The sequence below is a fragment of the Anolis carolinensis genome, unplaced genomic scaffold (genome assembly GCF_035594765.1).
Source record: "Anolis carolinensis isolate JA03-04 unplaced genomic scaffold, rAnoCar3.1.pri scaffold_13, whole genome shotgun sequence".
In the NCBI taxonomy this organism is placed as follows: Eukaryota; Metazoa; Chordata; class Lepidosauria; order Squamata; family Dactyloidae; genus Anolis; species Anolis carolinensis.
In genome coordinates this window covers 17,644,807-17,672,430 of record NW_026943824.1, presented here as the reverse complement: position 1 = coordinate 17,672,430, position 27,624 = coordinate 17,644,807, and the positions used below count along the sequence as shown (strand labels likewise).

At 38.0% G+C, this 27,624-nt stretch overlaps 2 protein-coding genes across 5 annotated transcripts in view; one reads left to right on the top strand and one right to left on the bottom strand.

Moving 5' to 3' along the window:
* The window catches only part of dnaaf8 (dynein axonemal assembly factor 8), a 31,561-nt gene extending 30,600 nt beyond the window's left edge, over window positions 1-961 (bottom strand). For both annotated transcript variants that reach the window (XM_008121025.2, XM_008121026.2), the window contains exon 1: window positions 661-961. The gene's annotated coding sequence lies outside the window, so the exon portion shown is untranslated. The remainder of the gene's footprint in view (window positions 1-660) is intronic.
* A 61-nt stretch (window positions 962-1,022) lies between these two features.
* Window positions 1,023-27,624, top strand: part of anks3 (ankyrin repeat and sterile alpha motif domain containing 3) — a 31,092-nt gene continuing 4,490 nt past the window's right edge. Inside the window, exons 1-14 of one of the 3 annotated variants that reach the window (XM_008121028.2) lie at window positions 1,023-1,240; window positions 4,059-4,234; window positions 5,068-5,266; window positions 7,511-7,632; window positions 9,372-9,453; window positions 12,369-12,504; window positions 14,755-14,913; window positions 15,051-15,179; window positions 16,995-17,113; window positions 21,298-21,465; window positions 21,629-21,753; window positions 23,088-23,229; window positions 25,294-25,466; window positions 27,037-27,122. In XM_008121028.2, coding sequence (XP_008119235.2) covers window positions 4,065-4,234; window positions 5,068-5,266; window positions 7,511-7,632; window positions 9,372-9,453; window positions 12,369-12,504; window positions 14,755-14,913; window positions 15,051-15,179; window positions 16,995-17,113; window positions 21,298-21,465; window positions 21,629-21,753; window positions 23,088-23,229; window positions 25,294-25,466; window positions 27,037-27,122 — 1,810 coding nt within the window. In that variant the 5' untranslated portion in view covers window positions 1,023-1,240; window positions 4,059-4,064. Of the gene's footprint in view, window positions 1,362-4,058; window positions 4,235-5,067; window positions 5,267-7,510; window positions 7,633-9,371; window positions 9,454-12,368; window positions 12,505-14,754; window positions 14,914-15,050; window positions 15,180-16,994; window positions 17,114-21,297; window positions 21,466-21,628; window positions 21,754-23,087; window positions 23,230-25,293; window positions 25,467-27,036; window positions 27,123-27,624 lie in introns of those variants that run through there. The other 2 variants (XM_008121027.2, XM_062964286.1) reach the window with 2 other exon arrangements.

The window sequence follows — 27,624 nt, the reverse complement described above, 5'->3', positions numbered from 1 at the left end:
TTTCTCACCAACAAGGAGACCCAAGGCAACTAGGTTTCTATTATTATTATTATTATTATTATTATTATTATTATTATTATGTTTATTTATACCCTGCTTTTCTTGCCAACAAGGAGACCCAAAACAACTAGGTTTCTATTATCATTATCATTGTTATTATTATCATTACATTTATTTATACCCTGCTTTTCTCGCCAACAAGGAGAACCAAAGCAACTAGGTTTCTATTATTATTATTATTACGTTTATTTATAACCTGCTTTTCTCGCCAACAAGGAGACCCAAAGCAACTAGGTTTCTATTATTATTATTATTATTATTATTATTATTATTATTATGTTTATTTATACCTCACTTTTTCTCTCCACAAAGATAATCAAAGCATCATTACAATAATAATTCTTTATATTGTGTTGTTGAACACTATCATGGCCGGAATCACTGGGTTGCTGTGAGTTTTCCGGGCTGTGTGGCCATGTTCCAGAAGCATTCTCTCCTGGCGTTTCGCCCACATCTATGGCAGGCCTCCTCAGAGGTTGTGAGGCCTGTTGGAAACTAGGCCAGTGGGGTTTATCTATCTGTGGAATGTCATTCCGAAAATGAAAGCCTTCGACGACAGAATTAGTGTTATTATAGTGTTAGTGGTATTAGTGTTATTACCTCGTTTTTTGACTGTTAATTCCAGAGTTCTTCCTGGTCCAGAGGAAGAATCCCATAACCATGGCAACGTGACGTCACCATGCCCGTTGCCTTGTCAACCGGACGCTACCCGCTTATTATTCCCGCCCGATACTCGCTCCGCCCTTTATTTACGGTCCTGGCAGCTTTATAACAACACCATTGCGATTTTAGCGTGCTCATTTTTTTTGTCTTGAACTTTAGGAGGGAAAAACACCTCCACGCGCCCTTACTAGTATAGTATACATAGACAGCGAGAGAGTAAAAAAAAAACAACGCCGATTTGGATCTTATCCTGTTTTTTCCTCCCCTTTTGCCCTGTTAGGACCTCTTGCAAGACGTTTATTGGCTCCTTTCGCTTTGGAGGCGGAGCCAAAAGGTGGAGGATGAAGAAGCCAGGCGATGCTGGGCGGGGCAGGTAGTCACGTGAGAGCTTTCCGCCGCTGCTGATTGGCTCCGCGGCGTTGTGGGATGTTTCCGGCGGAGTTGCCGGAAGTACCATTTCCAGGTAGGCGGAGAGGCCTAGCAGGCGTTTCGAAGCCGCCGGAAACGCGCTTCTGAGGTAAAACTCAGCGCTGGGCCTTTGGGGGTTTGTTGATGTAGGAATTGCCGCTAAAGAGGCGAAGGAAGCAGCGAAAACCTCCGTTCCGTTTTCTCCTGGCTCTTCCTCACAACCCTGCGAGGTAGGCCCGGCTACAGAAAGCAGTTGGAAATTGCCTTGTGTAGTCAGTGTTGGGGCGCTCCCACTTTTTCAGGCGAAATGTTTATCTATTTATTATTATTTATTTACTACATTTATTATTATTTATTTATAATAATAATTTATTATTTATTACAGTAGAGTCTCACTTATCCAACACTCGCTTATCCAACGTTCTGGATTATCCAACGCATTTTTGTAGTCAATGTTTTCAATACAACCTAATTTGATGTGTAATAGGCTTTTCCTTAATCCCTCCTTATTATCCAACATATTCGCTTATCCAACATTCTGCGGGCCCGTTTATGTTGGATAAGTGAGACTCTACTGTATTTATTTACTACATTTATATGCCGCCCTTCTCACCCCAAAGGGCGGCTTACAAATTCCATTCACATACAATACATTATATTATTAGCATAGTACAATACTAGCATTAAATTACTATATTGTACTATATCATTACATTGTAATATTATTAGTAATATTGCATTTAATATATAATATATAATTAATATTATTAAATTGTATTATTATCAGTGTTATATTGTAATACGTCCCCTGGGCAACATCCTTGCAGAATCCATTCACATACAATACATTATATTATGAGCGTAGTACAAGACTAGCATTAAATTAATATATTGTACTATATCATTACATTGTAATATTATTAGTAATATTACATTTAATATATAATATATAATTAATATTATTAAATTGTATTATTATTAGTGTTATATTGTAATACGTCCCCTGGGCAACATCCTTGCAGAATCCATTCACATACAATACATTATATTATGAGCATAGTACAAGACTAGCATTAAATTACTATATTGTACTATATCATTACATTGTAATATTATTAGTAATATTACATTTAATATATAATATATAATTAATATTATTAAATTGTATTATTATCAGTATTATATTGTAATACGTCCCCTGGGCAACATCCTTGCAGACGGCCAATTCTCTCACTCCAGATATAACTCCGGTTGCTCCTGACACGAAAAAAAAAAATAGTAATACAGTACTAGCATTAAATTACTATATTGTACTATATCATTACATTGTAATTAGTAATATTACATTTAATATATAATATATAATTAATAATATTAACTTGTATTATATCAGTATTATATTATAATACATTATGATATCAACATTATATGTATATACAATATATTATATTATATATTATTATAAATTAAGTTGTATATTATATATATTATGTATATATAAGCATAGCATATCTATTCTATTATACTATTATGTATTAAATATGTTAATTTATCATGTATGTTATAATTTGTATATGAATGTATAATATATAAATGTATTAATTTATATATACAGTAGAGTCACACTTATCCAACACTCGCTTATCCAACATTCTGGATTATCCAACGCTTTTTTGTAGTCAATGTTTTCAATACATGGTGATTTTTTGGTGCTAAATTCATAAACACAGTAATTACTACATAGCATTACTGCATATTGAACTTCTTTTTCTGTCAAATTTGTTGTATAACATGATGTTTTGGTGCTTAATTTGTAAAATCATCACCTAATTTGATGTTTAATAGGCTTCTCCTTAATCTCTCCTTATTATCCAACATATTCGCTTATCCAGCGTTCTGCTGGCCCGTTTATGTTGGATAAGTGAGAATCTACTGTATATTGTACTATATCATTACATTGTAATATTATTAGTAATATTACATTTAATATATAATATATAATTAATATTATTAAATTGTATTATTATCAGTATTATATTGTAATATGTCCCCTGGGCAACATCCTTGCAGACGGCCAATTCTTTCACTCTAGAAGTAACTCCGGTTGCTCCTGACACGAAAAAAAAAATAGTAATACAGTACTAGCATTACATTACTATATTGTACTGTATCATTACATTGCAATGTTATTAGCAATATTACATTTAATATATAATATATAATTAATATTATTAACTTGTATTATTATCAGTATTATATTGTAATACGTTATGATATCAATATTATATGTATATACAATATATTATTTTATATTATTATAAAGTAAGTTGTATATTATATATATTTTATATATATATATATATTAGCATAACATATTTATTCTATTATATATTATATTATGTATTAAATATGTTAATTTATCATGTATGTTATAATTTGTATATGAATGTATAATATATAAATATATTAATTTATATATACTGTATATTGTACTATATCATTACATTGTAATATTATTAGTAATATTACATTTAATATATAATATATAATTAATATTATTACATTGTATTATTATCAGTATTATATTGTAATACGTCCCCTGGGCAACATCCTTGCAGACGGCCAATTCTCTCACTCTAGAAGTAACTCCGGTTGCGCCTGACACGAAAAAAAAATTGTAATACATGCAAATGTGAGTAGATCAATAGGTACCACTCTGGTGGGAAGGTAACGGCGCTCCATGCAGTTATGCTGGCCACATGACCTTGGAGGTGTCTACGGACAACGCCGGCTCTTCGGCTTAGAAATGGAGATGAGCACCAACTCCCAGAGTCGGATACAAATGGATTTAATGTCAGGGGAAACCTTTACTATGGCCCGGTTCTGGCAGCATTCTCTAATGGTGTTTGTTTTACTTGACCTGTCAGGACACAATGTCAGAACTGAGTGATGAAGCCAGTGAATCTGAACTTCTGAATCGCAGTTTGTCCATGTGGCATGGAGTGGGTCACATGGTCTGCCACGAAGAGTTAGATGTTCCGTTGGACCTTCACACAGCAGCCTCTATAGGCCAGTATGAGGTGGTAAAAGAAAGTATTCTAAGGTACGTTGTAGATAACTTAGGATGTCCTTACTCATTCCGACTACAGTTGTATCTACTGATAAAGAGTTCTGAATACAGATATGCATTCAGCAAAGTTAGGTAGTGGAGCCTGGAAGTGGGTAGGATATCACTATTTCATATTGCAGATGGGGAGAACTGCATTTTTAAATGTTCTTCTGTCATTTTTTAACCTTTACATCTTAATACTTTATTTTATCATCTCCAAAAAGTAGCCAGAGCAGAGCAATGGGCTAAGACCATTTAATGTCTGTTCATTTTTGTAATAAAGAGTTCTTGCTATATGGCCCACTAGTATAACCCACAAAGTACAGAAGGACTGCTTTTAGGGTGTGCCTATGTCTCATGTATAAACTGAAATCTCACCTTAATAGTTTGGTAGGTCCTCAGTTATAACTGTCTCTCACTTGTTCCTCTGTACTCTACTAAACAAGTAAAACTAATGTGGAGACTAATTGGGTGGAATTAATCTACATTCTTTTTGTTTATTAACTGTTAAATTAGAAGTGAAATTAAAATAGAATGTTTACTAGTTTGAAATTAAGAAGCTAGGCAGATTTGGACAGCCTTTCAGGTTTATAACTTGTGTTAGCTTATGACACTTGGCGCATTCCTGTATTTTTGTTTTGATTGATATGTTGTATTACTGTTTTATCTTTTTATGGTGTGATTTGTATTGTGTTGTTTATGTTTTGTTCTATGTTGTTTGGGCCTCTGCCCCATGTAAGCCGCCCCGAGTCCCCGCGGGGAGATGGTGGCGGGGTATAAATAAAGTTTTATTATTATTATTCCAAGATGATTGTTTTCTCTTCCAGCAAGGAGGTGGACCTGAATCAGCGGAACTGTGGTGGCTGGACCCCACTCATGTATGCCTCTTACATTGGACATGATTCCATTGTGCACCTGCTGCTAGAGGCGGGTGCGAATGTTAATCTACCTACACCAGAGGGGCAGACTCCACTCATGCTGGCAGCTAGCTGTGGGAATGAGAGTGTTGCTTCATTTCTCCTTCAGGTGGGTGTACTTGTAATGGGTGTGAAGGGGATCTGCTATGCCATCTGACTACACTGTCAATACCTAACATTCAACTAAACCCAGTTTTTAGTCCGAAACAGAGTAGATCTCAACCTGAAATAGTCATTTGTGTCATGAATACTTTTTAAACAAAGGTTCTTTTTATTGCCATTTTCAGTGAGAGGGTGTATCAGAACTTTTATTTTTACATTTAGACATACAGGCATACATATTCCATGTAACTACATTGGAGGGGCCGGGCTTTGGCGCAGGCTGGTAAGCTGCTGCTGCAATAAATCACCATGAGGTCATGAGTTCGAGGCCAGCCCATGGCGGGGTGAGCACCCGCCAATTAAAAATAAAATATAGCCCCTGCTCGTTGCTGACCTAGCAACCCGAAAGATAGTTGCATCTATCAAGTAGGAAATAAGGTACCACTTATAAAAAAGTGGGGAGGCAAGTTTAACTAATTTACAACGTTGGAATGAGGAAGTGCCGTCACAGTGGATGATGAAGCAGCTGCTCCCCCCTGTGGTCAGAATCGAACATCCCCTCAGGAGAAGGTTAAATTGCCTCTGCGTCTGTCTGTCTCTGTCTCGGTTCAATGTGTTTATGGGCATTGAATGTTTGCCCTTTATGTATATAATGTGATCTGCCCTGAGTCCCCTTCGGGGTGAGAAGGGCGGAATATAAATACTGTAAATAAATAAATAAATTCAAAAGCCTACAGTTATATTGGTTAACAAACAAACAAAGGGGAATTAATGTGTTGTCGAAGGCTCATGGCTGGGATCACAGGGTTGTTGGATGTTTTCCGGGCTGTATGGCCATGTTCTAGAAGTATTCTCTCCTGACATTTCACCCACATCTATGGCAGGCATCCTCAGAGGTTGTGAGGTATGGAGAAACTCAGCAAGGAAGGTTAATATATATCTTTGGAAAGTCCAGGGTGAAGGAAGAATTTTTGTTAGTTGGAGGCCAGCTTGAATGTTGCAGTTAATCACCCTAATTTGCATTGAATGGCTTAATCTACTGGCTACTTTCTGCCTGGGGGCATCCTTTGTTAGCTGCCCCTGGTTCCCATGTCTCAGAGCAGGGATCCCCAAACTAAAGCCCGGGGGCCGGATGTGGCCCTCCAAGGCCATTTACCTGGCCCCCGCCCTCAGTTTTAGACTTAGGTTTGCCCAAAGTCTGAAATGACTTCAAGGCACAACAACAATCCTACTTGATTATCTCATTTGCCAGAAGCAGGCCCACACTTCCCACTGAAATCCTGATAAATTTACAGTATATTGGTTAAAATTATTTTTATTTTTAAATATTATATTGTTCTTTCATTTACCAATATTGTAAATGAAATATTGTAAATGAATATGGTAATATTATAATATATTGTGTATACATATAATATTGATAATATTATTATGTAATACAATATAGTATTTATTTATTTATTTATTTCAGTATTTCTACCCCTCCCTTCTCAACTAATAGGGGACTTAGGGATAAACTTTGTATATTATATTTTATGACTGTTTTAACTGTTTTAACGTTTTAGTTCATTGTACATCAGTGTATCATTGTATATCAGTGTAACGGCATCAATTGCCAATTGTAAGCCGCCCTGAGTCCCCCCGGGTGAGAAGGGCGTATAAATGATTGAAATAAATAAATAAATTAGGGAGGCTAATAATAATAATAATACAATATGATAATATTGTATAATATAATAATATTAATTATGTATTATATATTAAATGTAATATTACGGTATAATGGTATAGTACAATATACTAATATATAATGCTAATATTGTGCTATGCTAATAATATAATATATTGTATGTACATACAACTTGCAAGCCTCTCTGAGTCCCCTTCGGGGTGAGAGTGAGTGGGGTATAAATGTAGTAAATAAATAAATAAATGTTGCTGGGTTGTTTTTTTGTGGGGGTTTTTTTTGCCCTACAAATAAGACATGTGCAGTGAGCATAGGAATTTGTTTGTTTGTTTGTTTTCAAATTATAATTCGGCCCCTCAACAATCTGAGGGACCATGAATCGGCCCACCACTTAAAAAGTTTGAGGACCCCTGTCTCAGAGTGTTGCTTCTTATTTACTGTTCTGATTTTTTAGTTTTTCAATACTGGTAGCCTGTGTTCCCTTGGCCTGAAATGCTAGTGGTTTTAACTGGTTTGAGGGCAGGAATGACATTGCCCTAACAGATGCTCTGTATTTATTTGAAGCAAGGTGCCGAGCTAGAGATGAGAGACATCCATGGTTGGACGGCCCTCTTTCACTGCACCAGTGCTGGCCACCAACAGATGGTCAGATTCTTATTGGACAATGGAGCTAATGCCAACTGCAGGTAAGAGAGAGAGGCCAATCAGAGGCTTACGTTTTACTGAATTTCCTAAAGACCTTGAAGAATAATGACTAATGTAACTGCAACAAAATAATACAGTGCTCCCTCACTACTTCGCGGTTTGCTTTTCACGGATTCGCTGTTTCACGGTTTTTCCATAAACTCCAAAAGACTATTACAAATCATAAAAAATTACAATTTACAGCCTAAGGAAGGGGGAGCTAAAGGGAGAGAAAAGGAGCCCAAGAGGAGAAGGAGGCGAGTTATCAATACACAACTGTTTGATAAAGACTTAAAATAGTGTATAACTTCTAAAACAATGTATAACTATATAGCATCCCTACTTCGCGGATTTTCACTTATTGCGGGTGCTCCTGGAACCTAACCCCCACAATAAGTGAGGGAACACTGTATATCAATTCTATATGCATGCATTTTTGGAGATAATTATAAATATAGATTGGATATAAGAGGTACAAAATCACATTGCAGTAGAGTCTCACTTATCCAACATAAATGGGCCAGCAGAATGTTGGATAAGCGAATATGTTGGATAATAAGGAGGGATTAAGGAAAAGCCTATTACACATCAAATTAGGTTAAGATTTTACATAATATCATGTTACACAACAAATTTGACAGAAAAAGTAGTTCAATATGCAGTAATGCTACGTAGTAATGACTGTATTTACAAATTTAGCACCAAAATATCACGATGTATTGAAAACATTGACTACAAAAATGCATTGGATAATCCAGAACGTTGGATAAGCGAGTGTTGGATAAGTGAGACTCTACTTTATTTGCATTATTGTTGTGGTTACACACTGTATTCATTCCCTTTATACTGCTACTGGGGTTAGACACTTTCAGCTTTTGCCCAAATATTAATATTTTATGTTCTTCTTTTAGTTCACCTCTGATTTTTCTTTATCATACCTGTTAATTCATCTGGAGAAATATTCTCATGTGACAGTATGTATTTAAGTTTGTGAGCTCATACTTGTAATTTGAAGTGGCACAGGCTTAGAAATTTTCCAGAAGACTGCTTTGAGAAGAGAGTAGGCAGGATTGCCCAGGGAGTTTGATTTGGCTCAGGGGCATTCTGCTGCTTCAAACACATCATTTATAATACGTCAGATTTTCTTTCACACCAAATTAACACACCAACAGTGAAGGGCTAAAGTTCAGTAGTATAGAGGAGACTTTGTGTGCAGGAGACTTCTTGTTCAATAATTTGGGTCAAGGAATGATGATCATCTCTGGCCTTTAACTGCCGTTCTCACGGTCTTTGAATGTTGTAAGCCAAAAACATTTAGAAGTTCAGTTGCCTTCTCTTTCTGGAGGTGAAGAAGGGATGCCTGCCATAGATGTAGGCGAAACGTCAGGAGAGAATACTTCTAGAACATGGCCATACAGCCCAGAAAACATACAACAACCAAGGCTGTAATCTGTTTATAATAGTCTTGGAGAGCAGGCTAGACAGATCAGTGTTGAGACCTTGAAGAGCAACTGCTGGTTAATTTTTTGTCCTGGTGTTTTTAGTCCTCTCTTCTTTCCCTCCCGGCATATGTGATGAGCACACCTGCACTGAATGATTACTTATTATTATTTATTTATTTACAACATTTATTTACATTTATTTACAACAAATAATAAATAAATAAATAAATGTGATGAGCACACCTGCACTGAATGATTACATACTTGTCTTCCGGGTATTCTGTCTTCCTTTTATCCAGGGAACCCCTTTGTGGATACACCCCGTTGATGGAAGCAGCTGCTTCTGGCCATGAGATCATTGTACAGGATCTTCTCAATCATGTGAGTATTTTCAGAAGGTCCAAGGCAGGGGTCCCCAAACTAAGGCCCGGGGGCCGTCTGCGGCCCTCCGAGGTCATTTACCTGGCCCCCGCCCTCAGTTTTATAATATAATATATTGTATGTGTGTGTGTGTGTGTGTGTGTGTGTGTGTGTGTGTGTGTGTGTATATATATATATATATATATATAATATTGATAATAATATTGATAATAATATTATAATGTAATACAATGTAACACTAATAATAATACCATATAATAATATTAATTATATATTCTATATTACATATAATATTACTAATAATATTACAGTATAGTGGTATAGTTCAATAATGTAATATATAATGCTAATATTGTGCTATGCTAATAATATAATATAATGTATGTACATATAATTTGTAAGCCACTCTGAGTCCCCTTTGGGGTGAGAAGGGTGTGATACAAATGTAGTAAATAAATGCAGTAAATCAATAAATAATAAATAAATACATTTTAGACTTAGGCTCGCCCAAAGTCTGAAATGACTTGAAGGCACACAACAACAACAACAACCCTAATTAACTTGACTATATCATTGGCCAGAAGCAGGAGCACACTTCCCATTGAAATCTTGATAAATGTATGTTGGTTAAAATTATTTTTATTTTTAAATATTGTACTTTCGTTGTTGTTGTTGTTGTTGTTGTTGTTTTTGCACTACAAATAAGACATGTGCAGTGTGCATCGGAATTTGTTTGTATTTTTTTTTTCAAATGATAATCCGGCCCCTCAACAATCTGAAGGATTGTGGACCGGTCCTCGGCTTAAAAAGCTTGGGGACCCCTGGTCCAAGGCATCGGTAGTACTTATTTATTTATTTATTTGCAACAATTATATCCCGCCCTTCTCACCCCGAAGGGGACTCAGGGCGGCTTACAAGTTACTGTATATACTCGAGTATAAGCCTAGTTTTTCAGCCCTTTTTTTAAGACTGAAAAAGCTCCCCTCGGCTTATACTCGGGCTAGGGTCCTGGTTGGCTTATATATGGGTCAGCTTATACTCAAGAATATATGGTACATTTATTATTTTTCTCTATTATTATTATTATTTATTTATTTATTTATTTATTTGCAACATTTATACCCCACCCTTCTCACCCTGGGGACTCAGGGCGGCTCACAAAAATTGGCAAAATTTAATGCCCAAAATGAAATCATAAAAACAAAACAATATAAACAAATCAATTAAAAACATTGTTAAAACACATTATAAAAACCTTAAAACGTATATATAATTAATTCAATTTGTCCGAGATCCTCATGCTGTTATTTTATTTATTATTTTTCTCTATTATTGTTGCTACTATTACATTTATTTTAATCTATTTTTATTATTATTATTAATACATTTATTATTTCACTCTGATATTATTATTGCATTTATTATTTTACACTATTTATTATTACATGTATTATTTTCCTGTATTTATTATTATTATTATTACATGTATTATTTTACTCCATTATTATTAAAAGGATACATAAGCACATTTATATTGAAGAAGATGAGAATAATGATAGGATCAGAGTTGGACAGTCTTATCTTAAATTTGAGCTTTATGTAAATATTCAAAAACATTTAACCTACGGAGGCCTCAATTAATGTAATTTTATTAGTATCTATTTTTATTTCTGAAATTTACCACTCTCGGCTTATACTGGAGTCAATGTTTTTCCAGTTTTTGTGGTAAAATTAGGTGCCTCGGCTTATATTCGGGTCGGCTTATATTCGATTATATACAGTACTATACTTTAGTGTGGATCTAATGGAAATGCTGCATAGGAGAATTGCAGCTTATATAGATGCAATATTTAATCACTCAAAACTTGCAGGGCATTTTCAGTGCCGCAGGGCTCCGTCCTGGGCCCGGTTCTGTTCAACATCTTTATTAACGACTTAGACGAAGGGTTAGAAGGCACGATCATCAAGTTTGCAGACGACACCAAACTGGGAGGGATAGCTAACACTCCAGAAGACAGGAGCAGAATTCAAAACAATCTTGACAGACTAGAGAGATGGGCCGAAACTAACAAACTGAAGTTCAACAGGGACAAATGCAAGAGACTTCACTTCGGCAGAAAAAATGGAAATCAAAGATACAGAATGGGGGACGAGGCCTGGCTTGACAGCAGTGTGTGCGAAAAAGACCTTGGAGTCCTCGTGGGGAAGAAGTTAAACATGAGCCAACAATGTGATGCGGCTGCTAAAAAAGCCAATGGGATTCTGGCCTCATCAATAGGGGAATAGCGTCTAGATCCAGGGAAGTCCTGCTCCCCCTTAATCTATTCTGCCTTGGTCAGACCACACCTGGAATCACACTGTGTCCAATTTTGGGCACCACAGTTGAAGGGAGATGTTGACAAGCTGGAAAGCGTCCAGAGGAGGGCGACTAAAATGATTAAGGGTCTGGAGAATAAGCCCTATGAGGAGCGGCTTAAAGAGCTGGGCATGTTTAGCCTGCAGAAGAGAAGGCTGAGAGGAGACATGAGAGCCATGTACAAATACGTGAAGGGAAGTCCTAGGGAGGAGGGAGCAAGCTTGTTTTCTGCTGCCCTGCAGACTAGGACGCAAGGGAACAAGGGCTTCAAACTACAGGAAAGGAGATTCCACCTGAACATCAGGAAGAACTTCCTCACTGTGAGAAGGGCTGTTCGACAGTGGAACTCTCTCCCCGGGGCCGTGGAGGAGGCTCCTTCCTTGGAGGCTTTTAAGCAGAGGCTGGATGGCCATCTGTCGGGGGTGCTTTGAAGGCGATTTCCTGCTTCTTAGCAGGGGGTTGGACTGGATGGCCCATGTGGTCTCTTCCAACTCTACTATTCTATGATTCTATGATTTCCTACCCGTAAAATTGAACAAGGTGTGCTTCCTCCCAACAGGGAGTGAGAGTGGATGTGCGGGACAACAGTGGGGCCACCACACGGACGCTGGCCATGACATATGGACACATGAAGATCGTTGGGCTGATCGATCTCCACACAGCTCCTGTGCCCAAGGTTCTCTGCAGGGGTCCAGGTGACTGATATATTCTGCTACGGTCTTTTAGCTCTCAAGATCTGAATTCATAGCTTGCCTCATGCATTTGTTTTTTTTCTGATTTTTGCATTTTTACCACACATTAGATTCATGGTTTCTTGTTATAATTTTAGTGCCATGGTTTTTCATCTTTTGAAAATACTTCTAGGTCTTGTATTACTGATTCATCTCTCTTTCTTAGAAGTTAGCAGTTAAGCTAAAACACACTACCTGATATGCAAAGACTAATTAAAGTTTTGCTCGTGGCTAAAAAGTATCAGATGACATGCTTTCTGCTCTACTTTCTAATGTGAATATCTCTGCTACCTTAAACAAGATAGACCAAGCATGAGCAATTTTGGAAGGTCTTGGCCTTTAAGGGACACCTGTTTGTCGACATGTGTAAGATTGTACTGACAGCCACTATTAAAATAAACCTATTTATTTATTTATTTTATTAGCGACATTTATATCCCACCCTTCTCACCCCGAAGGAGACTCAGAGCGACTTACAAGCACTGAGCTTGCCCATCATTGTGCTATAAGAATAATATAATATATTGTATGTACATATATTATATTATTCTTATAGCACAATGATGGGCAAGCTTTTGCGCTTGGTATGTCAAAATTCACCAAAAAACCTAGCATGACTTGGGTGGTGTGTCACTTTGAGAAAAAAAACCATAATTTCGCAATATGTATAGTTTAAATAAGAAAAATATATAATTGTAATATATAACTATTTAATAAATCAAAAACTATTTACTACCATTATTTCCATGTACAACAATCTATGGTACCTCTTGCAGTTTTCACGCTGATTTCTCTCTATTCTAGTTTCAATGTAGTCATGAATAATGAATAATAATATAATAATAATAATATGATAATACATTACAATAATAATAGAATGATATAATTATGCACTATATATATATATATATATATATATATATATATATATATATATATATATAAATATGTAATGTGCATAATTCCCATGGACTAAACAATAAAACCACTGGACCAAATCTCATCAAATTTGGCCACAAAAGACTAGTCATCCAATCAATCTGCATGCAGCACGTGTCAGCAAAAATGGCTAGGTGTGTCAGTGCTGACACGCGTGTCATAGGTTGGCCATCACTGGTATAGCACAATATAAGCATTATATATTACTATATTGTACTGTAACACTATATTGTAATATTATTAGTAATATTAGATGTAATATAAATATGCAATTATAATAGTGTATTATTATTATTATTATTATTATTATTATTATTATTATTATTATATTGTAACAACTTATTTAGAAATCCTTCTATAATTCTTACTGAACCCCAACATCACACAGCTGAAATGACCCAAAGTGTTGTCATATTTTTTTTAGCCAGCTATGAAGGATTCTGTGGTTCATCAGAACAGGGAATTCACTTTGGGATTATAGGTCTGCATGCTGTCTAAAGAGCAGAAACCTGTAGCATATTTAATAAAAGCTTAGGAATATTTTCCCTCCAATGTTTTAGGTGGCAACAGTGCCACCCGGTTACAAAAGACAGACAGCAAGAACCAGACATTCCTGAGGCTAGAAATGAAAGATTGTTTCCACCTCCTTGGCAAAATGTGCCTCATTCAATTTATTTTATTTATTTACAGTATTTATATTCTGCCCTTCTCACCCCGAAGGGGACTCAGGGCGGATTACAATGAACATATATATGGCAAACATTCAATGCCATCAGATAAACAACATACAGTATAGACACACACAGAGGCAATTTAACATTTCCAGCTTCATGAGGGTATGCTTGATTCTGGCCACAGGGGGAGCTGTTGCTTCACCATCCACTAGTGACACCGAGTGCTGTATTTTCTCATTCCTTTTCTCGTGCTGCTGACAGTTTTATGGTGTTGTAAATTAAATTAACCTCCCGCATAAAGCGTACCTAAATTTCCTAGTTGACAGATGCATCTGTTTTTCAGGCTGCTTAGGTAAACAGCAGCTGGGCTGTTTAATGACTGTTGATTAATGTTGACCAACTTGGTAGGGCCATCTTCCTAATTCTATGTAATATGTGATAAATAACAAATGTGGTTGTGAAGATGCAGACTTTTCCCACGGCTAAAAATGGGAAGAGAATTCATGGGATGAGGGGAGGAAGGGAGATGGGGCAACTGTTTTGGATTCCTTTGTCACACAACCAGAGCTCTGGTGCTCACTGTATGCATTTCGATTCTCAGGTAAATATGAAGATTTGAGTTCGTCTGACGAGTCCTATTCCGCTCCTCAAAGACAGCGCCCTGTTCGCAAGTCAAAAGGCCCCAGTATCCATGAAGGGCCCCATGCCTTGGCCAAAATAACAGCTGTCAGAATTGGTGGGAAAAGCCCTCCATGTCATGGTGAGTTAGAATTTCACTTTCTCGTGTCATAGTAAAAACGGATGCCTAGTGTCCTCTGGTGGATATCATGGGTTATTACTTAACTCTGTTCATTTGTTCACCTCTCTTCTTCTCCTTTGCCCCCCTTTTACACACAGAGCAGGTCCCTCTGGAAGGCTATGTTACTTTTAACGACTGTGGAAGTGGCCTCGAAGGAGGCAGTCTCTGCTGCAGAGATGTCACCTCCCCTATTAATGAGCATGATGTGGAAAGCAGCAGCAGCAGAGGTAGTGTTAATTCTTTAAACAAAGCTGTTGTGTTGAATAGTTGAATCTATACATCATTTTAATATGACATATTGTGTCTTGACGACTTTTGATAATGACTTTTTGATTATTCAGGCAGAAAATATCCCTACGGACTATGGTGGAGGCTCCTTCGTTGGAGGCTTTTAAACAGAGGCTGGATGGCCATCTGTCGGGGGTGCTTTGAATGCGATTTCCTGCTTCTTGGCAGGGGGTTGGACTAGATAGCCCATGAGGTCTCTTCCAACTCTACTATTCTATGATTCTATGAAAATATCTCTCATTCATTTACAACTTTGGAACAACATCAGCAGAATATTCCTATAAAAGACTCAGTCTAATAATTATAATAATGTAATGTGAATGCTGAGTAAAAACATAATCCCCCCTCCATTTGTTAGCCAATGTAACTGTAATTTGTTTGTGGGTTCAGTGTACAGTAGAGTCTCACTTATCCAACATAAACGGGCCGGCAGAACATTGGATAAGCGAATATGTTGGATAATAAGGCGAGATTAAGGAGAAGCCTATTAAACATCAAATTAGGTTATGATTTTACAAATTAAGCACCAAAGCATAATGTTATACAACAAATTTGGCAGAAAAAGTAGTTCATTACACATTAATGCTATGTAGTAATTACTGTATTTACGAATTTATCACCAAAATATCACGATATATTGAAAACACTGACTACAAAAATGTGTTGGATAATCCAGAACGTTGGATAAGCGAGTGTTGGATAAGTGAGACTCTACAGTATTGTGAAATTATGGGTTTTTTCTCAAAGTGACACACCACTCAAGTCATGCTAGGTTTTTTGGTGAATTTTGACACACCAAATGCAAAAGGTTGCCCATCATTGCTTTAGGCAGTTAATGAAAACTTCCCAAATGCTTGTGAATTATCACTTGTTCAAAGAATTATTTATTATTTATTTATTTACTACATTTATATGCCGCCCTTCTCACCCCAAAGGGCGGCTTACAAATTCCATTCACATACAATACATTATATTATTAGCATAGTACAATACTAGCATTAAATTACTATATTGTACTATATCATTACATTTTAATATTATTAGTAATATTACATTTAATATATAATATATAATTAATATTATTAAATTGTATTATTATCAGTATTATATTGTAATACGTCCCCTGGGCAACATCCTTGCAGACGGCCAATTCTCTCACTCCAGAAGTAACTCCGGTTGCTCCTGACACGAAAAAAAAATTGTAATACAGTAGAGTCTCACTTATCCAACATAAACGGGCTAGCAGAACGCTGGATAAGCGAATATGTTGGATAATAAGGCGAGATTAAGGAGAAGCCTATTAAACATCAAATTAGGTTATGATTATACAAATTAAGCACCAAAGCATAATGTTTTACAACAAATTTGCCAGAAAAGTAGTTCAATACACAGTAATGCTATGTAGTAATTACTGTATTTACGAATTTATCACCAAAATATTAGGATGTATTGAGAAAATTGACTACAAAATGCATTGGATAATCCAGAATATTGGATAAGCGAATGTTGGAAAAGTGAGACTCTACTGTAGTTACATAGAATCTGTATGCCTGTATCTCTGATGTCGTTCTTTGTGTAAGTGTAGCAATTCTGATACTCTTTCTCTTATTGGAAAATGCAATAAAACTTGTGCTTTAAAGTTATTGAAAAGTTATTTGTAGTAACGAAATGTTGTTCTTTTTTTTCCCTTCGTTTAGCATCTCCTATGCTTGAGTGAGGGAGCTCACTGTTTGTTTCTTTTCTTTCTGTTTCAGAAGGCAGTTCTTCCTTCACCAATGACTTGACCTCCATCAGGATCCAGAGCAGCAGCAGCAGTGAAGCTTTGGGCAGTGCTGTGGGGATCAGCAGCGAGGGCTCCTTGGAGAGCAATGAGGTACATCTGGATTTTGGCACAAAGGCTCCTCCTATAAATACAATAATCAGATACTGTATATACTCAAGTATAAGCGTAGTTTTTCAGCTCTCTTTTTAAGACTGAAAAAGCCTCCCTCCGCTTATACTCGGGTGAGGGTCCTGCTTGGCTTATATTTAGGTCAGCTTATACTCGAGAATATATGGTACATTTAATATTTTTCTCTATTATTATTGGTATGATTACATTTATTATTTTTCTCTATTATTGTTGCTACTATTACATTTATTTTACTCTATTTTATTATTATTAATACATTTATTATTTCACTCTGATATTATTATTATCATTATTATTGCATTTATTATTTTACTCTATCTATTATTACATGTATTATTTTCCTGTATTTATTATTATTATTATTACATGTATTATTCTACTCTATTATTATTAAAAGGATACATAAGCACATTTACATTGAAGAAGATGAGAATAATGATTTGATCAGAGTTGGACAGTCTTGTCTTAAATTTGAGCTTTATGTAAATATTCAAAAACATTTAACCTACTGTGCCTCAATTAATGTAATTTTATTGGTATCTATTTTTATTTCTGAAATTTACCACCCTCGGCTTATACTGGAGTCAATGTTTTCCCAGTTTTTTTGTGGTAAAATTAGGTGCCTCGGCTTATATTCGGGTCAGCTTATACTCGAGTATATACAGTATATACTCTCGATGGAACGGAAATGTGAGGAGGGGCAGCATCAATGTTACAAATTCGGTTCATTGTTTCTTTTTTTAATAAACTTTTTATTCAGACAGGCCTTTAAAGAAGAAAAAATTTAAGATCAAGAGATAAATAGGTTTTAACTGGTTTTTTAAAAAAATGTTAATGTTTAATTCTATGTTAGGTTTTAAATCTGGCATGGGCCAACTTCGGCCCTACCGGCTGTTAGGAATTGTTGGAGTTGAAGTCCAAAACACCTGGACAGAGGGCCTAAGTTTGCCCATGCCTGTTTTCAGTTGTATTGTATTAGTTTTATTCTGAGATGCTTGGAATCTTGTTTTATAGTGAAAAAGCAGGATATAGATTACTATTACAGTAGAGTCTCGCTTATCCAAACTAAATGGGCTGGCAGAATCTTGGATAAGCGAATATCTTGGATAATAAGGAGGGCTTAAGGAAAAGCCTATTAAACATTAAATTACATTATGATTTTACAAATTAAGCACCAAAACATCATGTTATACAACAAATTTGACAGAAAAAGTAGTTCAATACGCAGTAATGTTATGTTGTAATTACTGTATTTATGAATTTAGCACCAAAATATCATGATATATTGAAAACATCGACTACAAAAATGCCTTGGATAATCCGGAACCTTGGATAAGCAAGTCTTGGATAAGTGAGACTCTACTGTAGTTAAGTGTTGGACTAAGACTTGAAACCAGAATTCAAATTCCCACTGAATTGTTGCCCACTTGGAAAACAGCCTCAGAATATTCCATGGCTAAGAAAATCTTACGAAATTGATGGTCACCATAAGTTGACAGGAAACGTGAAGGCACAACCACACGTACGCAATACCCACCACTCTGATTTCATGAAATCCCAAACTGGATTCATTCATTTTGGTTATTTTACCTGTATTATAACTCAATTTAATAATGTTAATAATATCAAGGATAGCTTTGACAGTGTGGTGAGTGAATTAGAACCAGACATCCCGAGGAGTGAGGTTGAATGTGCCTTAAGAAGCATTGCTAATAACAAGGCAGCAGGAGACGCCGGGATCCCAGCTGAAGAGATCAAGAGAAGGTGGCGAGACTCTACAGAAGATCAGTATAGGAAAGATAATAATATTAAGGATAGCTTTGATGGTGTGGTGAGTGAATTTACAACCAGACATCCCGAGGAGTGAGGTTGAATGGGCCTTAAGAAGCATTGCTAATAACAAGGCAGCAGGAGACGCCGGAATCCCAGCTGAAGAGATCAAGAGAAGGTGGCGAGACTCTACAGAAGATCAGTATAGGAAAGATAATAATATCAAGGATAGCTTTGATGGTGTGGTGAGTGAATTTAGAACCAGACATCCCGATGAGTGAGGTTGAATGGGCCTTAAGAAGCATTGCTAATAACAAGGCAGCAGGAGACGCCGGGATCCCAGCTGAAGAGATCAAGAGAAGGTGGCGAGACTCTACAGAAGATCAGTATAGGAAAGATAATAATATCAAGGATAGCTTTGATGGTGTGGTGAGTGAATTTAGAACCAGACATCCCAAGGAGTGAGGTTGAATGGGCCTTAGGAAGCATTGCTAATAACAAGGCAGCAGGAGACGCCGGGATCCCAGCTGAAGAGATCAAGAGAAGGTGGCGAGACTCTACAGAAGATCAGTATAGGAAAGATAATAATATCAAGGATAGCTTTGATGGTATGGTGAGTGAATTTACAACCAGACATCCCGAGGAGTGAGGTTGAATGGGCCTTAAGAAGCATTGCTAATAACAAGGCAGCAGGAGACGCCGGGATCCCAGCTGAAGAGATCAAGAGAAGGTGGCGAGACTCTACAGAAGATCAGTATAGGAAAGATAATAATATCAAGGATAGCTTTGATGGTGTGGTGAGTGAATTTAGAACCAGACATCCCGATGAGTGAGGTTGAATGGGCCTTAAGAAGCATTGCTAATAACAAGGCAGCAGGAGACGCCGGGATCCCAGCTGAAGAGATCAAGAGAAGGTGGCGAGACTCTACAGAAGATCAGTATAGGAAAGATAATAATATTAAGGATAGCTTTGATGGTGTGGTGAGTGAATTTACAACCAGACATCCCGAGGAGTGAGGTTGAATGGGCCTTAAGAAGCATTGCTAATAACAAGGCAGCAGGAGACGCCGGAATCCCAGCTGAAGAGATCAAGAGAAGGTGGCGAGACTCTACAGAAGATCAGTATAGGAAAGATAATAATATCAAGGATAGCTTTGATGGTATGGTGAGTGAATTTACAACCAGACATCCCGAGGAGTGAGGTTGAATGGGCCTTAAGAAGCATTGCTAATAACAAGGCAGCAGGAGACGCCGGGATCCCAGCTGAAGAGATCAAGAGAAGGTGGCGAGACTCTACAGAAGATCAGTATAGGAAAGATAATAATATCAAGGATAGCTTTGATGGTGTGGTGAGTGAATTTAGAACCAGACATCCCGATGAGTGAGGTTGAATGGGCCTTAAGAAGCATTGCTAATAACAAGGCAGCAGGAGACGCCGGGATCCCAGCTGAAGAGATCAAGAGAAGGTGGCGAGACTCTACAGAAGATCAGTATAGGAAAGATAATATCAAGGATAGCTTTGATGGTGTGGTGAGTGAATTTAGAACCAGACATCCCAAGGAGTGAGGTTGAATGGGCCTTAGGAAGCATTGCTAATAACAAGGCAGCAGGAGACGCCGGGATCCCAGCTGAAGAGATCAAGAGAAGGTGGCGAGACTCTACAGAAGATCAGTATAGGAAAGATAATAATATCAAGGATAGCTTTGATGGTGTAGTGGGTGAATTAGAACCAGACATCCCGAGAAGTGAGGTTGAAAGGGCCTTAAGAAGCATTGCTAATAACAAGGCAGCAGGAGACGCCGGGATCCCAGCTGAAGAGATCAAGAGAAGGTGGCGAGACTCTACAGAAGATCAGTATAGGAAAGATAATAATATCAAGGATAGCTTTGATGGTGTAGTGGGTGAATTAGAACCAGACATCCCGAGGAGTGAGGTTGAATGGGCCTTAAGAAGCATTGCTAATAACAAGGCAGCAGGAGACGCCGGGATCCCAGCTGGAGAGATCAAGAGAAGGTGGCGAGACTCTACAGAAGATCAGTATAGGAAAGATAATAATATCAAGGATAGCTTTGATGGTGTAGTGGGTGAATTAGAACCAGACATCCCGAGGAGTGAGGTTGAATGGGCCTTAAGAAGCATTGCTAATAACAAGGCAGCAGGAGACAACGCAATTCCAGCTGAACTGTTGAAAACCTTGATAGTGATGATAGTGCAACACATCAGAACGCTTTCTGAACAATTGGGGCTCTGCAAAAGGATAATGATGCCCTTGATTTGTCTTGATACCCCATGATCATTCTTGTGGGTTTGCATTGTACCAAAAGCCTGCCCACTCCCAACCTCAAGAATACGCTGTCATTCCTTATTTCTTTCAGGATTCAGACAACACGACAGAAGTCTCCAACCGAAAGCATGTCAAGAGCTACATGAAGGCCAAAAATCGTTATAGTAACAGTGATAACCACTGGTTTTGCAGATCCCGGACCTTTAATCGATCCTTTAGTCCCTCCAATACAGAGGCACCACCGTACACGGGGCCACAGGTAACAACTGGGAAATGTAGGGCATAATCTTGTGTTCAAGCTTCTGTATGAAAGTTTCTGTATAAAAATAGGTGCCTCGGCTTATATTCGGGTCGGCTTATACTCAAATATATACTGTAATTTTACTTAGTTCCTTGTCTGTTTTGCTCTGCCTGTGTTGCAGGATCTCGCCACCTTCCTAGAACAGATTGGCTGCCTGAAGTATCTGCAGGTATTTGAGGAACAGGATGTTGATCTTCGCATCTTTCTAACTCTAACGGAGAGTGATCTGAAAGAGATTGGCATCACGTGAGTCCATGGAATGTTTTAATGTTATAAAGTTTTATGCTCCTGGTCTGTGACTGTAATAACAAAATTTGCAAGTATGGTTGGTGGGGATGTGAGTGAGGACATTCTTGGTGGTGGCCCCACAGCTCTGGAATGCTCTCCCTAGAAAGATTAAATTAGGCCTTATTTGATGTTACGTGCATTTGTTGTGGTTGTAGCTATAATCTCATGTTGTTATTGTTTTTCTGCTTATGTATTGTTTATTTTATATGTAGCACTCTGGAATACTTTTGTGAGCTGCCCTGAGTTCCTTTGGGGAGATGGTGGCAGGGTATAAATAAAATTTATTATTTTTTGACACAGCAAACGAGATCGATATGCTGGATTTTGTATCACAAAATCACAAATCGAATACTTCCCAAGTGTTTAGGACTGAATGATGTATTTTGAATGACGTGTGCAGATCCCAGTAAGGTGGCCTTTTTGCAGTTGACAGATCATGATTTTGTCAATGTCTATTGTTTCCAAATGCCGGCTGAGATCTTTTGGCACGGCACCCAGTGTGCCCATCACCACCAGGACCACCTGCACTGGTTTCTGACAGAGTCTTTGAAGTTCAATCTTGAGGTCCTGAGAGCGGCTGAGTGTTTCCTGTTGTTTTTCGTCAATGCGACTGTCACCTGGGATGGCAACATCAATGATCCAAACCTTTTTCTTTTCCACAACTGTGATGTCTGGTGTGTTGTGTTCCAGAACTTTGTCAGTCTGGATTCGGAAGTCCCACAGTATCTTTGCGTGCTCATTTTCCAATACTTTTGCAGGTTTGTGATCCCACCGGTTCTTTGCTGCTGGAAGGTGGTACTTGAGGCATAAGTTCCAATGAATCATTTGGGCCACATAGTTGTGCCTCTGTTTGTAGTCTGTCTGTGCGATTTTCTTACAGCAGCTGAGGATATGATCAGTGGTTTCGTCAGCTTCCTTGCACAGTCAGTATTTTGGGTCATCAGCTGATTTTTCAGTCTTGGCCTTAATTGCATTTGTTCTGATGGCTTATTATTATTATTATTATTATTATTATTATTATTATTATTATTATTAATGTATTTAGTCATTCATTCATGGAGTTTGGCAGTGAAGCCTTATGGCTCAGCTGAAGGCTAGGGTTAGGTTTCTTCATTTCATGGGTTTCTCTAAGACCCAGGTCTGCTTGAAGCTTCTGTTATCTGTGGACATCTGTCATATCACTTTGGTCTTCAGTACAGAGAGCAAATATGATCTCTTTTTCCTGTCTCCAAACTTTCCTAATAGACATAAGCAGCAAGATGTTAACCCTAATCCATTTTCCCCGTCTTTAGGCTATTTGGTCCAAAGAGGAAGATGACCTCTGCCATTGCTCGATGGCATAGCAATGCCAGGCCTCCCAGTGATGCCCTTGAGTTGGCATATGCTGACCGTTTGGAGGCAGAAATGCAGGAGCTGGCCATTCAGCTCCATAAGGTAAGAAGTTGCCTCATCAAGCCCATTGGAAAGTCTCTGCCTTTTTGCAGTCAACTCAACATCTTTGGGGTGGGATAGACTGCTTGAGTTCCAGTGATACATACATATTTGTCTGCTGCTTCTTGAGAGAGATGTAACTATATGGACACACAAATAAAATATGTGGAGGATTGGGCTGGAAAAGCAACCTGATGCCACCTCCAGCTTGTGTATTGACCCATAAGTAGGAGGGTTTAGCAAAGGTTCTTTAAATTACTAAACAGATCCAATTAGGGAAATACTAAACATAGTGATTCATGCAACAAGGGAAGAAGATAAATTATAATGAAATTGTATGTATATAAAGCTTTTGATTCAGTAAATCACCAATAGTTGTCCCAAGTACCATTATTGTTGCTTTTATTGTTGTTTTTATTGTTATTTTAAAGCCAAGTGTATTGTTTTAATCTATTTTTGTAAACCGCTCCAAGCCAAACTGGGAGTAGCGGTATATAAGTTTAATTAATAAATAAATAAGTATGCGAGGACTTTAAACTGGGGAAAAAGATTTGTGACGTAATTAAGGAACTCTATAAAGACAATCAGGCAGAAATATTAAAACAAAGGCTCCAAATCAAGAACCATCAAAATTAGAAGGGGAACAAAACAAGGATGCTCTCTCACAAAACCTATTTGCTATAATTATAATTGATAACTTTATTTCTTACCCGCCTCTTCTCATGGCCTCTTGGTTCTATGGCAATAGAACAATTAGCCAACTCAATCAGGAAGTGGGTTGCTGTGAGTTTTTCAGGCTGTATGGCTATGTTCCAGAAGCATTCACTCCTGACTTTTTGCCCACATCTATGGCAGGCATCCTCAAGAGGTTGTGAGGTCTGTTGGAAACTAAACAAGTGGGTTTATATATATGTGGAATGATGTCCAGTGTAGGAGAAACAAAAAACTCTTGTCTGCCTGAGGCAAGTGTGAATGTTGCACTTGGCCACCTTGATTAGCATTAAATGGCCTTGCAGTTTCAAAGCCTGGCTGCTTCCTGTCTGAGGGAATCCTTTGTTGGGATGTGTTAGCTGGCCCTGTTTGTTTCCTGTCTGGAATTCCCATTTTCTGAGTGTTGTTCCTTATTTACTACGCTGGTTTTAGAGTTTTTTTAAATACACATAGCCAGATTTTGTTCATTTTCATGATTTCCTCCTTCCTGATGAAATTGTCCACATGTTTATGGATTTCAATGGCTTCTTTGTGTAGTCTGACATGGTGGTTGTTAGAATGGTCCAGCATTTCTATGTTCTCAAATAATATGCTGTGTCCAGGTTGGTTCATCAAGTGCTCTGCTATGGTTGACTTCTCTGGTTGAGTTTAGTCTGCAGTGCCTCCTTGATTCATGTCTGGGCAATGCTGCGTTTGGGAGTTCCTATGTAGACTTGTCCATAGCCGCATGGTTATACGGTAGACTCCTGCAGAAGTGAGAGGATCCCTCTTGTCCATTCACACTTGCTGCAGGCAGACAAGAGTTCTTTCTCCCACCCTGGGCATTCCACAGATATATAAACCCCACCTGCCTAGTTTCCAACAGACCTCACAACCTCTGAGGATTCCTGCCAGAGATGTGGGTGAAACGTCAGGAGAGAATGCTTCTGGAACATGGCCAGACAGCCCAGCAAACTCACAGCAACCCAGTAAATCCAGCCATGAAAGCCTTCGACAACACATTAAATCAGGAAAGATAAAAAAATTAAAAGGTATGAGATTGGTAAGGAAGAAATCAAAATAAATGTATTTGTAGATGACGCTATGGTGCTAATAAGTTCTCCAGAGGAATTAATTAAAAAATAATTTTTAAAGTTTGAAAGAATATTAGGTCTAGCCATAAATATTGAAAAATCAGATTTTACAGTAAAATCTACACTGTAAAGAGTTAAAAGAAGAGCAAACCATCCCAGGCATAAAAAAGCTAAAATATTTGGGAGTCTATGGCCCTAGGAATCAAGACTCCTTTTTAAATTCCTTGTGGCCCTAGAGTTCTCAACTTTTGTCTTGAATGCTTTTTGTCCTGTTTCCTTGCAGAAATGCGAGGAGGTGGAAGCGCTGAAGGGGCAAGTTTCCCAGGAGCAGGAGCTGCGCGCGGTGGTCGAGGGTTGTCTTATGGAGCGAGACGTGGCCTGGAGCGACGTCCAGAGGAAACTTCAAGAGGTGCAGGCCGTCACCAGAAACGCTGGGATTCTCCTGGAGCAAATGCAGTGAGTTCTGTCATCTGTTGTGCCCTGTTGTGTTCAGAAGATGAGGCTGGGGATGCTGGGAGAGTTTCAGAGGGCCCAGAGGGAAATGTTTGGGAATCATCTGGCAGAAATGTTTTGGTTTCAACTGGTGGAAATGGTGAAGGGCGCTCCCATGGGAACCTACCAGAAGTGCTGTCCAAGGAAATTGTGGAAGGTGAATGTTTATCGAGATCAGAGAGATTAGAGCTACGTCAACAAGGCCGGCAATTAGGGACTCGCTTCTCTCACTGGCTCAGAGATAAAGAGACCAGGTGCAAATGAAGTGATGTCATGGGAGCGGTTTCTGGGTTTTAAAAGTGGTTCATGTTGATACAATTGTTGTGAGAGCAACGCTGCGTTCAGGTACAGACCGCACGGGAAGAGCCGTGGAATTCAAGTACAGCAGAGTCTCACTTATCCAACATAAACGGGCCAGCAGAACGTTGGATAAGCGAATATATTGGATAATAAGGAGGGATTAAGGAAACGCCTATTAAACATCATATTAGGGTATGATTTTACAAATTAAGCACCAAAACATCATGTTATACCACAAATTGGACAGAAAAAGTAGTTCAATACACAGTAATGCTATGTAGAAATTACTGTATTTACGAACTTGGCACCAAAATATCACGATGTATTGAAAACATTGACTACAAAAATGCGTTGGATAAACCAGAACGTTGGATAAGCGAGTGTTGGATAAGTGAGACTCTACTGTAATCAAGTGTCAAGTTGTTTCTGTGTTCTGATTTTCGAGGCATAGTTTTGCCTGTCTGGAATTCATGTACCTTGTCTTTGAATGGCATTGTTTTGCCTGCCTTGGATTTTGCATATTTTGCTGGATTTATATTGATGAAGATTATGATGATGATGATGATTATTATTAACATTGAGGCTGGGTGGCCATCTGTCAGGGGTGCTTTGCTTGTGCTTTTGGTGCACAAAGGCAGAAGGCGGTTGGACTAAATGGCCCAAGGGGTCTCTTCCAATCCTATTTATGATGAAGATGATGATGATGATTATTATAAACATTGAGGCTGGGAGGCCATTTGTCAGGGGTGCTTTGCTTGTGCTTTTGGTGCACAAAGGCAGGAGGGGGTTGGGCTAAATGGCCCAAGGGGTCTCTTCCAATCCTATTTATTATGACGATGATGAAGTTGATGATGATGATGATTATTATTATTAACATTGAGACTGGGTGGCCTCCTGTCAGGGATGCTTTGCTTGTGCTTTTGGTGCACAAAGGCAGAAGGCGGTTGGACTAAATGTCCCAAGGAGTTTCTTCCAACCCTCTTTATTATTATTATTATTATTATTATTATTATTATTATTATTATTATTATTATTAGTCAGTGGCCAGCTGTAGTCCGGCCCGCCAAAGGTCTGAGGGACAATGAACTGGCCCTCTGTTTAAAAAGTTTGGGGACCCCTGGGTTATAGCTCCCAAGATTTTATCGCTATGCTTTTTGATACTTACATGGCATGTCTGTGTAAAGTTTAATATCTTTTCAGAGGATTTTTCTGATGTTTTTCCCCCTTCTGGTAGGGTTTGTCAGGCTGAAATGTCTTCCCGAATGAATCAGGACCGTATTGCTGGCCGATCTTTAGAGACCAAAGGGCGCCTGGGAGCTGGTAAGTGAGAAGAGCTAATAAATGCCAAATTGGAGGTCTGCAAACCAAGCCTCGGTGAAAATACAACCCAATGGGAAATGTAAGGGGTTGTTATTACATTTTTACTGTTGCGAGTAACAAATATGAACATGGCGAAATTAGATAGCCCACTTGAGCTGTCTTCTAGAGAACTGAAAGCAAAATCTCATTTAATCTTATGAACAAATCCACAAGAGCTTTTAGCTTGCAATAAAGTTTCCTAGCCTGCTGTGAGTTGACAGAATTGAAGCAAACAGTTCTTTCTGTTTTTCTATGTTAGGCATTTGCCTCTTGACACTGATAGCAGCACATGTCAACCTCTGTTTGTGAATGAATGTTTTTCCTGGTCTAAAAACAGCATTGGTTAGATTTGACCAGACAGAAGATTAATTGGCAGTCTTATTTTATGTACCTTGCATAAGTGATAATACCCTAAATAGCAGTCCTCCGTATATACTTGAGTATAAGCCGAGGCACCTAATTT